Source organism: Ruditapes philippinarum, unplaced genomic scaffold (genome assembly GCF_026571515.1).
Source record: "Ruditapes philippinarum isolate M1 unplaced genomic scaffold, ASM2657151v2 ctg5338_1_1_1_1, whole genome shotgun sequence".
Classification (NCBI taxonomy): domain Eukaryota; kingdom Metazoa; phylum Mollusca; class Bivalvia; order Venerida; family Veneridae; genus Ruditapes; species Ruditapes philippinarum.
In genome coordinates, this window is record NW_026852134.1 from 1,470 (window position 1) to 14,490 (window position 13,021).

The following is a 13,021-nucleotide window of genomic DNA, read 5'->3' on the forward strand; positions in this document are numbered from 1 at the left end:
TTGTTTACATGTTGCAGCAAAGCATTAATTAATAATGATAAATATTTAAGATAATATAAATATATTTATAGTATAAAACATCTATACATATCAAACTGAGCATGCAAATTTTATAATACTGACTAAATATATCTGTTATGGGTGTGAAAATTAAATAAAAAATGTATATCAAGAGGGATAACTCTTTCCAGATAAAAATATCAAGGGAGACTATTTCTTCAAAAGACATTAATTTTATTAGCATATCATAAATATGTGTATACATTACTATTACAGTAATTAGATAAGGTTCTCCCCTCTTAATTTTTTTCATTGAATTTAGATTTACACTATAGTGTATCCAAAATCGGCTAAAATATTAAATAGTCAAAAAAAGGTAAAAAATAATAAAATGATCTATACTTATATAAATGAATAAACGAGCAAACACAAAAACCTCTACCCTACAGTATAAATATTTAATCTCAAGCACTTAATTAAAAGACCTACTGCTGAATATAAAACTTAAGAATACCTATTGCAACCTTTATAGAAAAATCTGTGTAAAATACAAGAAATGATTTAAAAAAGTGAATAAAAAATGATTAATTATCTATTCTAAAAATCTATTCTAATTTGTTAACAGCAAAACTTACAAAAAATGATAAATTTAAGTTTTTATGCATATCTTCCAATCTTCACAATTATAAATGTTTTCTTTATACATTTTATATTTTGCAGTCTTTATAATTATCCATTAATTTCAAAATTTTTTTCCCCTTTTTTATAAATCTTCCCTTCCAAAATGGGGTGTTTTTTATTTGAACCAAATTTTAAAATTTCCCCCTAAACTGACCCACTGAGCAAAAAATAATGATTTAATATCCATTCCTTTTTTTGAGGTTTTTAAGGTTTTTTTACCCCCCACGGGAAAAATTACCCTTTTTGGGCAAAACAAAAACCCATTTCTTTTAATTTGGTTTAACAAATTTTAAAAAATACACATTTAGTAAATTTTTAATGTTTAAACCATACACAGTTCCCGTATGGAATAGGGTAGCACCTTTTACCCCCATTTTAAATTTAAACTCACAAGTTTTCTTACTTCATTGTAAATGACCCCAATTTCCCAAAACAAAAACAGAAATTGAGAATACACATGAAGTTTTATTAAATTAATCAACTATATTTAGGAATCCTACCAATATGTCAATCTTCTTTGTCAATAAAGTTTCTCATTTTACCAGAAACAATTTTGTAAAACAAAGAATAAGTACACAAACAAAATCTAATTCAAGTCTTAAATTCAAGCATCTAATTAGTTGATTTCAAATATGGAATTTGAATCTGACCAATAAGCTGTAAGGCTAGGCTAAGCCTATCAAAGTACAAGGTTTCTTATTGGTTCATTTCAAATTTGAATCTGACCAATAAAATGCATTCTTAAAACAGCTCATAGAACATTGAATATCTAAACTCTAAGCCAGAGATTTTCCCTTTAAAATTTGGTCCTTCGAAATTAAAACATATCACAGATATTTTATATAAACAAACATAACAAATTATATATCTATCACACAATGTATATATAGAAACAAATATTTATATCTACATAAAGAAACACAATGACTTTGGCCTAAATCTATACATTATACAATTATATATAAAAAAAATTAAACACATAGACATGAACACTCTTCATGCTTTAACAAGAATTAAATATTCTAATTAAGTCAATATACTTTAAAGCTTCCAGTAAAAGAAATTTAGTAATAGAAGTAATAAAAACAGACTTTTTAAAAAAAAATTAGTCATAAAGCCACCACATATTGAGCTATTTAAAGAAATAAATAAATCAACTTTATAAAAATAATTTTTACCATAATTTCATAAAACATTAAAAAAAAAATTACCATAATTTCATAAAACATTAAATAAATTTTCATTTAAACCTTAAAAATTGTTTGATTCCACTTTTTCAAAAGGTTTTTCATTGTGATAATCATTCTAAAGTGTTTTTTTTTTCAGAAAAAAGATATTACAGATGACCACATATTCATGACATGCCATCATAAAAAGTGAACTAGAAATTTAATATATACATGAATCATTCATGCCATGCTTCTCATGCAGGTAAGGTTTGAACCAGTTGACTGTGAAACAATACAATGTTTTTAATGCCAGTACTTTCAATAGTGAGGTATTACCTCAAGACTTCCCACTTTATGTTGTGACGATTTACTTTTTTCTGAATTGTGGGTACTATGAGAATCTTTTGATCTTGCCGATTTATCTGACGCACTTGACGATGATGAAGAAACCGATTCTTTTGACCTTGAAAGTTCTTTCGACCTTCCCGAGAGACCCGATACATCACTGGCTTTATCATCGTACACAGTGAGGTCATCATCGTCATCCCCGCCAGCAGCAGCCTTGCGTAAATCTTTGGACTGTTGGAGGTATTTTTCTCCGCGAGCTATTTCTTCCTCAAGTAGAATTATATCATGCTCACTACAGGGCCAATTTGCCTGCTGTAGAGCTTTCATAAACCAGCTGCGGTTGTTTATGAAAGAAACAGGGCCTTCAATGTCACCAAACCTAGAAAAAAAAACATATCATAATACAAAACTTTAATCTTTGCAAGTCTTTGTATAAATTAATTTATCTTAGCTTAATCAAAAATAGAAAATTCATTACTGTTCAAAATCTAAATCAAAATTTAAAGATTAAAATCAAAATTTTAGAAAACTGCCCATTTCACATCTCAATGGGAGATAAATCTGACTAGAACTATCACTAAATGTGATTAATACCCCCACAAGACTGCTTAGGAAATGAGGATGTTACTAGTAACAGAATATCTTGTAAAAGAATTGAAATATAGAGTTATGGTTGTGGGCAATTAAAGATAGTTGTGGTTCTTGTATATTGCATTTCCTTTCAATGTGTTGGCCATTTGATGAAGTTTTATTGAATTACTCTGTAATAAGTCCAGAAAGACAAAGAAAAGGAACAAAAGGCAATAACTCTATAAATACTGAAGATGGAGTTATAGTTCTTGTGCACTGCACTTCCTCTTTTGTGCTTGACCATTGTATGAAGTTGTTTTGAATTTCAAACCAGTACGTTTTAAGTTATGCTCTAGACAAGGAAAAGTATCAAAGGGCAGTAACTCTGTATTTTGTCAAAATGGAGTTATGGCTCTTATGCACTGCACTTCCTTTTAATGTCCTTGACAACTGTATGAAGTTGTATTGAATTCCAAACAGTAGTTTTCAAGTTATGCTCTGGACAAGGAAAAGTAACAAAGGGCAATAACTCTGTAATTTGTCAAGATGGAGTTATGGTTCTTGTGCACTGCACTTCCTCTCAATGTGCTTGACCATTGTATGTAGTTATATTGAATTCCAACCATTAGTCTTCAAGTTATGGTCCGGACAAAAGAAAGCAATGGAAAAGTAACAAAGGGCAATAACTCTGTAATTACTTTAGATAGAGTTATGGTTCTTGTGCACTGCACTTCCCCTTATTGTGTTTGACAATTGTATGAAGTTGTTTTGAATTCAAACCAGTAGTGTTCAAGTTATGCCCCGGACAAGGAAAAGTAACAAAGGGCAGTAACTCTGTAATTAGTCAAGATAGAGTTATGGTTCTTGTGCACTGCACTTCCTCTCAATGTGCTTGACCATTGTATGTAGTTATATTGAATTCCAACCATTAGTCTTCAAGTTATGGTCCGGACAAAAGAAAGCAATGGAAAAGTAACAAAGGGCAATAACTCTGTAATTACTTTAGATAGAGTTATGGTTCTTGTGCACTGCACTTCCCCTTATTGTGTTTGACAATTGTATGAAGTTGTTTTGAATTCCAACCAGTAGTTTTCAAGTTATGCCCCGGACAAGGAAAAGTAACAAAGGGCAATAACTCTGTAATTAGTCAAGATAGAGTTATGATTCTTGTGCACTGCACTTCCTCTCAATGTGCTTGACCATTGTATGTAGTTATATTGAATTCCAACCATTAGTCTTCAAGTTATGGTCCGGACAAGGAAAATGCATCGGACGTCAGGACCGACCGACCGCCCGACCGACCAACCGACCACCGGGTGACTCCTATATACCCCCCAAACTTCGTTTTTGGGGGTATAAAAATATTGGTGCTAGAGTTATGAACCTTGTCACATAAGATGTGGTTGGTAATAAGGAACATATTTTGAAGTTTGAAGTTGATACTTTAAGAAATGACAAAGCTATAGTGAAAAATATTTTACTGCACCAAAACTTTAATCTGGACGCGGACGCCGACGCCAGGGCGAGTAGGACAGCTCTCCATATACTTCGTATAGTTGAGCTAAAAATGACTGTCTTACATTAATTGTTAAATAAATTTCAACATTTTAAAGAGAATGGATTGCAATAACAGAAGTTAAATGCATTATGCATGCTTACTCTTCATCCCTTATATCTCTTGGAATGGCGTCCCATACCAGTGCATCCAGTCGCCTGCAAGAATAGATTTAAAAGAGATATATATTTGGATGGTTATATTTGCATCAGACTGCTGAACCCTATGAATTTATGTTTTTGTTTGCATATACATATAAATACTTGAATAAACAGTTATCACATAAACCGCGGCGCGGGAGTGTTATAAAGCCATTTAATAAAAACGATATTACACTAGTGTAATAACACTTTGACGTGACGTCATTTGCGCTATATGGAAACATAGCGTTAAAGCGCGCTAATGGTAGCGTTCCACTATGGGCGCGTCATTGAAAAGTTACTCATTTTTACAGTTTACTGTTCTTATATTACATATGTGATAAAAAGAATATTATATTTGTGTAGATTCAATACTAAATTTATTGAACTCGTTGAATAAAACAATATTTTACTCGCCAGAGGCTCGCATAATATGATTTTATTCAACTCGTTCAATAAATTAAGTATTAAACTACACTCATTCAATATCCTCTATATATGTACATTATTGTTTGGACAGAAATTTTAACAGAAGAATGATAGAAATTTAAAAAAAAAAGAACAGATTTTTTTTTGGTAGGGAGCAACCAATACTTAGCAATTAGGGTAGTTTCTTGCTCAAGGAAACAATGGTATAATTTTCACAATAAGCCTGCTGGCAGCAAAAATTTCTTCTCATGCCACCAGTGCTGACAAAGACCAGTCTGCACATTAGTGCATTCTGTTCATGGCTTGCACTGATCACTATTCAGTCAGTACTTTTTTCAATTTTCCCTAAAAATAATCAATTGCTGCTTAGATAGAAAGATGGAAAAGTCCATTTAAGATATTTTGGGTTGTAAAAATTGAAATGAAAAATAATATTATTACCTGTTAAATAGTCCCAAAACTCTCTCTAGTTTCTCCTCATATGCCTTCAAATTTACACCATTTGGATTGATCAGTTTTATTGGTTTTCGAGACTTGTTAGACACATGTGCTATTGGTAACACCTGAAAGTAATGGTAAAGTAGAAAGATTCAAAAAGTTTGTTTATAAATATACAGTGCATCACACAAACTGACAGTAAATTAACTACCATTACTTACAGTAACTACAATTACCAGAGTATTTCAGAATTCTGAACCCTGTGCAAAAGTAACTGAACAAGTAGTACTTAAATTATTAAATGATAAGTAAACACTATTTTAATATCCTCTCCCTATTCAAATAATTAAGCAGTCAATCTAAATTGATCTAAGATGAGCTTATACAAAAATATAATCATTTATCTTCTAATAATTATTAAACATATTTTAGACAGCGGCCACAATTATTCAATAACAAAATTTAACAAATGTTTACACTTCTGCATCTTAACTTATGTATTTGTTTCATTTTGAAAAGGTAAAGGTGACAAACCTCATCAAAAACTTTAGCCAGTACATGTTTATCTAATATAGGAACATATTTAGATCTATGTGGTATCATGGTGGGTGCCAGGGCATCCAGTAACGTTAGTTTCCTAGCAACAAGACCATTCCTCTGTAACCACTGCTTGCTTGACATACTGCGTATTCTGAAATCAATTCGATAATAAAATTATTATCAATTTTTTTTAAAAAATCCGTTTTAATCAGTTTTGTTAAAATATTTTTTGCTTTTTTTTAAAAAACCATTTTTTTTGAAACTTTAAATTTTTGGTGTTGGAAATCTGTAAAAAAATAAAAAAAGAAACACTTTATTTTTACTATAAAAAGTACTTCCAAATTTTTTTCACATATTCTTTAGATTTTTTTCTTTTTGGGGGCTTTGCATTGAAATAAAATAAAGTTTTTCCCACTAAAAAGAAAATTTTTTAGTAAAAAGATTTTTGCATTGTTTTTTTGATTCATAAAAACGAAATTTTTTTTGTTATTTTAAAAACAAAAAAAATTTAAAGTGCCATTTATTTTGATTAAATTTCTTGCTTTTGCGTGGTCTGTTTATCTTTTTTTGAAAAAGTGAAATTTAAATAAATTAAAAAAATTAATTAAAAAAAACTTAGAAAAAGAAACTTTTCTTAAAAAATTGTTTGGGGCCCCTTTTGTCGTTGTTCCGTGCTTTGGAAAAATAAAAAATAAATATGTCCTAATTCTAAATGAATTTCCCTAAAAACCAAAAAATCATGTTATTTAGAAAATTTTTTGGGAAATAATTTAAAAGCAATCATTAATCTCAAAAAAAATTAAATGGAAAAAATTTAGGGAAATGGAAATTATAAGACAAAAACCAACAAAAGTCTTTTCTACCATTTAAAAAATAAAATTTTAATGGGAAAAAATGAAAAATATTTATTTCTTAAAACTTTTGTTTTATAGCTTTTTTAAAAAAATTTTTTGGGCAATTTCTTTTAAATTCTATTGCATTTCCTTCTTTTTTAATATTTTAAATGCTTTTTAAAAAAAAATTTGGTTTAAAAAAAAAAAATGAAAAAAACTTTGAGAAAATAAAAAAGCCAGGCATTATAAATTTTGTTTCAAAAAGCCCGGAAAAACAAGGAAAACTTTTGGTTCCCGGGAAAGAACGGGGAAAAAAAATAACAATTAGTTTTTTCCCAGTAGTTACAAGTAAAAAAAAATCCACTTAGACAAACAAAAAAATGTACAAATTCTAGCAAAAAAAAATTCATTTTTATGCAATAAATTGAATTTGTAAAGTCTCTTTTTATGGGGTAATTTTGACTTTTTTAATTTATATTATTGCTGTCTTCTATAAAAACTTAATTTTTTTTTTTTGTTGTATTATGATATTATAAAATTTTTTAAAAAATTTTAAATTTTTTTTGCTGTTTTTTTTGAAATTTTTAAAACTTTTACGTATTACACATTCTTTTTGAAGTTTTCTATAAAACTCAAAATTTTTCCATCCCCTTTTTAAAAAACTTGTTTTTAACAAAGGAAATTAAAAAATAGTAAAATTTATTTAAAATTGGAAACAGCCTTAAAATCAACAGCTATATGGGTCCTTTTTTTAAATGGGTTTAAGTATTGTTTAAATTTATTATCATATATAGCGGGAAAATACTTTTAATTGTATAAACAGCAGGCTATAGATACAGCCCATAAATTTTAATAAAAAACCAATTTTTTAAATTTTTACCAACTCTTTAATTCTTAAAAAAAAAAAGTTTCTTACACCTTTTCCCAAAGAAAAAAAATAAAAAAACTCCCCAATTTTATATAATTTAAAGAAAATTATCTTTGACAATTTTTTTGTGATATTTCATTGAAAATTTAAACAATGGTAAAATTTTTTTTTACCATTTTTGATCAAACTTTTAAAAAAAGGGTTCAAAATCAAAATAAATAGTATTGGCATTTTTCAACTTTTTTCAAACAAATGAAAAAACATGATAGAGCCCCACCTTCCCCAACTATTCATTTTTGACCAAACAGGACTAGACCCCCGCGCATCCCCCGGGGTTTTTTCAGGGTCCTGCTTTCGTTACAAACCCTTTTGCAAAAGAGAAACTGATAACGAACAGCATGGATCCTGATCAGACTGCGCAGATGCGCAGGCTGGTCTGGATCCATGCTGGTCGCAAATGCACTATGTTGGTTTTGTCGTGACGCGGCTCATTATTGCTTTCCAAACAAATGAACAACATTGTATTTAACCAGGTCCAACTTAACCAACACAGACACAAGGATTAAACACAAGCACAAAAAACACTTGCGGATCACATTTTATACAACCTATATCAACGACTCGCGGAGACATGCCATAATCCTCTAGAACTGTAAAATATATTAACAAAGACTCTAAAACAAAGAAAAATAATTCTACCTCCCATCTACTAGACTATCTTTTAGCTTAATGAAATAAAATAAAAAACTAATATAAAAACTCACATACAATATACACCAGGATTTTCTATTACTAGGGATACAAGACTTAGCTTAGTTTAGCTCAAGCTTGACATTTTAATTCTTATAATTATCTATTTCCTTTATGTATCTTTTGTCTTTTTTCTTTTGCATTACATTCAATAGCTAGGCAAGCTTTCTCCCTTGCATATTACTAAATAAATCTTACAAATAAATAACAAACAAGTTCAATCCATTTTCTGGTATAAAAAAAGTTTGTGAAATTTGATTCTGCAAATAAACTGAATAAGCTCTTTTATTCAATTTAAAAGATCGGTGGTCCATTTGATCGTACAAAATTGTTTACACAATGTTTTTCATACAGTTAAGGTTTATGGTCTTACTTCCTGTTCTTTTCCTTTTCTATTCTTTGCTAATTTTGTGAGGTTTAGCATGATATATTAATGGCGGGCAGTTACCCTAAAACTGTCCTGAATTTTGTACCTGTAATAACCTATTCTTCATCAAGTAATTGTCATAGTTTCCATTTTAATTTTTTGAAACAGTAGGGAAAGGCATATTGCATTAAATATAGTCATAATAAAAATCATCACAGATAAATACATGTGAATCTCTATGAACTTAACTCTTAACTTGCTGACAGTGACTGCTTTTACCCATGTGACCAGTATAGACCAAAATTAATGGCACATCTGTATTGTTTTATTCATACTCTGCCCTGTTAGCTATTTAATCAGAAATTATTTTGAAAGTTTCCCTTAAATAGGGAACAGTTTGTCCACATTTAATGATGGACCAGACCATTGAATATATTTATCCTGGAAAGGGTGAAATCTGAGGTCTAAAGATCAAATATTCTTCCTACTGTCTAAGCTAATCAAATAAGCTCTTTATGAATATGCTATACATGTATAAATATTCTGATCATGAAAAATGTTATCTTTTATTATTCTATTCCAATCATGAAATAAAATGTTCTCCTAGCATTTCAAATATAAAATCATCCTGATATCTAGCAATCTATAAGGGTAAAGACCTCTGTATACAAAGTGGGGTGCTAATCCATGCTTCTCTAACACTGGAAAAATCAAATACAAAAATCATTTAAAAGGATACTCATAAAGATCCATAATACATTTTTAAATAGGAACTTTTTTAGAAAGATATGATGAGACTATTATCTTAACAAGGGCTATTTATAAAAGAGCTAGGTCCACTTTCCAAATTTTCCAAGTTTGAAATTCAAATTTTTTTTTTTTTTTTTTTTTAGAAATGCACCATAACTAAGAAAAAAGAAAATGGGCAGGGCTAACTACCCATTTGTTTTATATATTGATTTATACTCTTCAATATCTCAATAGTTTTGCAGAAAAAAGACTATATATAAAAATGTTCACCAACCAAATACCAACAACAAGTGGGTAATGATAAAAGCTTTGCATTGTTTTTTAAAACTTTGAAATGTTATAGATGTGTAGATATCATATTTTATAGACAGGTAATAAAAATAAAAAACTTTGAAATGATAAGAATTTAGAACTCAGTTTCCATCTTATCTTCAACATTGAAAAGAATGCACATGTAATTAATTGGATTGATTTGAAAAAGGTTAATTGCTTAAAATGACTAAAATGACTGAAAATATGTTAAAAAAAATACAATATTCAAATTTTCATAAAAATATAATTTTATTTTATTAGGTTATAACCCAATGACAAACATGAAAAGCAGAAAAAGGGAAGAATTTTTCACAAGGGAAAACAGTTTGAACAACAACAACAACATTGTGCTAACGCAGCTAACAGTGTCTACTAATAAACTACAGTATTGAAAATGGAGGGAAAATGTTTAAAAAAATAAGATTCAACATAGAAAAAAGATAACAAAGTGAAAAGAAAACATCATCTAGGATACAGGAGAGACAAGTTGTAATTGTTGACAGGATCTCACCATATTCATCATCTGATACTGACTGCAGACCCTTATAAGGGGCTACAAGTGAAATAATCATGTTTTACTTAACCCTAACAATTTCAAAATGGCTGCCATTCAACACAATATACTGGTCATTTGCTAAGTTTTAAGAAGATATGACACAAGGCAGGTCACAAGCTTTACTGATTAATCACGATCTCAGAAGTTTTGCCATATGATGTCCTAAGCTTAAAGGTACCATATCAGTAGAACCAGCTTAATATCTGTCATATTTTGCAGTTCGGATCAGAATATCCGTCCCAAGGTGACCCGACGATATTCCATTAATTTTAAATTCTTTATCTTTAATTTCAATGGAAATTTATATCATAACAACCGTAACTACTTTCTTACAACAGCCTATGAATTACAACTTCATTCATAATGGTAAAATGACGTCATCCTAAGCGTGCCATTGTGCAGCATGCGACTCATCTGGCACCCCCCATGCCAGATGAAATTTCCGGCATGGGTAAAACCCACGGAAACGCCAGTCTGATATGCAAGAAACTATCTTCTTCAAAGCAGCCACACATTAATTAAAGTATTTAATATTCCTAACTAAATCAATAAGATCCAATGAAAAAAAAAACACTAAATATTTTAACAAAACTTGTGTGGAAATAAAGCTAGGATTGTGTTGAGGAGGAAACATGTGACTTTAAGACAGAGGGTAAATAAAACACATTTATTCTGTATTCTAACAAAATAACAATATCTACAACAATGTATTAAAATGAATTACACATAAATATAACCATTTGATGGTAAAACGTTTTATATCAGTAAGTGTATAATCTGTCGACAGCAAAATGATTGAAATAGTATTTCAACCAACATTGTAATCTTTGCAGATAAAAACCTTTCACAAGACAAAAACTTACATCTGTGTAATAGGAATTTAATATTTGTCTAAATTGTGTGCTTTCTTTGTACCTGTTTCTTAAATACAAGTACCAGTTGTGAGCAATAAAAGTGAGGTCAACCTAGATAAAAAAAAAATTATAAGACAAAATACCTTGTGCAAGCTTTTTCTGTCGTGTTGCCTGCTTTTCAAACAGCTGTCTGGTCTCTGGTAAAAGCCATTCATCAGAATTGAACTTTCCTTGACTGTTCAGTGTCCTCAATAAACTTGTCCTTGTGTGACCTGTAAATGACATTTATAATCAAATATATGTTGGAATGACCTTCACCTTGGTTTGACATTAAATTGACCTTTATTCTTTAATAATTTATATGAAGGGAGTAATTTTTTTAAGTTGTCACCTATTTATTGATAAAAATATTTGGGGGAATTTTAATTCATACCTGCTGCAAGAGGCTTTGCAACTGGACCCCTGGCACTACTTGGTCGAGAACTTCTTGGCCTCCTTTTAGCAAGAGTAAACTCCCTTGTCTCAACAGAGGTTGTGACCCTTGGAGGTGGTGGGGTAGGGATATGGTCTCTATCTGGTGGGGCACTATTAGGTCTTGGGGGTGGAGTCGGGCTATGTGACCTGTAAAGATCTTGCGGATCCATTGCAGGAACAGCCGAAACCCGATCAGTTCCAGGCATAGCGTGTTTCCTACAAACAACAAACAGTAGTAATAAAACAATAAAAGATACAAAAACAAATCCAAAGAAATCCCAGATTATTCATGATTTATGAAATATGACAAAAAATTATTTATCAACAAACACTTATCAATATTTCAAAACTGAATCTTGAAAAGTTATTGTTAGTCTCTGTCAAAACTTCCTACATTTCTTTAAAGACCATAATTATGGAGACTTTCCAGTTTAACTGGTAGAAGACCTTAGGTTTCCTGTAATGCATTATTTCAGGCAAAACCAGGTAGGTACCTGAGTAGAACTGCCAACCTCCCTTCAGCTAGCTGGATAGCTTTCTTATATGAAAGAATCTAAAGTCCGTAATTAGGAAATTAGGAAATAATATTTATTCAAACTTTTAGGAACATCTAAAAAGCTGGTAAAGTGTTTTGTAAAGAATTGTACCTGCTACATTTTTTCATTTCATCAATTTCTTTTTTCCAGGACAGTTTAGCACATTCATCTCGAAGTTCTGCAACTCTGTCAAGATTCTCAAGCCCTTTCTTCATTTCATCTTTCAACAGTCGAATATCTTCACTCTACAAATATCAAACAAACTAATGAAAGCAATTGTGTGTCTTTTAAAATTTCTTTTGTTTAATTCAATTTGCAACAAAGAAACTGATTATATCATTGAAGGTTTATTTCAATTTTAAATTAGTTATCAACTAACAGTCCCTTTAAAAATAAATGGTTCTAATTGTTCTTTAAAAAACAAGTAAAAGGCCATTTTGTGCACATGCTTGGAAGATTAATGAAATATCGGTACGGTAGGAGAGTATAATTTTTATAAGCTGTATTTCTACAATTCTAAAAGTTCTTCACAAACGAAAGAGTTAACTACATCCAATTGCACAAATATGTTTTTAAGCACATTCTTTGCCTGCTGGAAGCAATGATTTAGCAATGCAACCAGGACAGACCTAGATCGGCCAGCACATCCATGCTGTCTGATCATGGTCTGCACTGTTCAACTATTCAATCATATTTTTTTTTATTTTTATAAATGATGAATGATTTTGACCAGATTGTAAAATTGCCAAGTCCATTTAAGATATTCAGTGTGGTAAGTGTTAAGTCTATCAAATGAAAAATAAAAGAATAATAATTTAAAGCCAGCTTTTTGTAGTTTTTCATAAAAAAAC

The 13,021-nt window shown here is 30.1% G+C and overlaps 1 protein-coding gene across 1 annotated transcript in view; it reads right to left on the minus strand.

Moving 5' to 3' along the window:
- Window positions 1-1,069: 1,069 nt before the first annotated feature.
- The window catches only part of LOC132750291 (von Willebrand factor A domain-containing protein 3B-like), a 31,711-nt gene continuing 19,759 nt past the window's right edge, over window positions 1,070-13,021 (minus strand). The window contains exons 15-23 of the mRNA XM_060740243.1: window positions 12,282-12,415; window positions 11,594-11,850; window positions 11,304-11,432; window positions 10,132-10,303; window positions 9,348-9,389; window positions 5,865-6,021; window positions 5,334-5,455; window positions 4,428-4,481; window positions 1,070-2,577 (exon numbers count right to left, since the gene is read on the minus strand). Of these exons, the coding sequence (XP_060596226.1) occupies window positions 2,169-2,577; window positions 4,428-4,481; window positions 5,334-5,455; window positions 5,865-6,021; window positions 9,348-9,389; window positions 10,132-10,303; window positions 11,304-11,432; window positions 11,594-11,850; window positions 12,282-12,415 (1,476 nt within the window). The 3' untranslated portion in view covers window positions 1,070-2,168. The remainder of the gene's footprint in view (window positions 2,578-4,427; window positions 4,482-5,333; window positions 5,456-5,864; window positions 6,022-9,347; window positions 9,390-10,131; window positions 10,304-11,303; window positions 11,433-11,593; window positions 11,851-12,281; window positions 12,416-13,021) is intronic.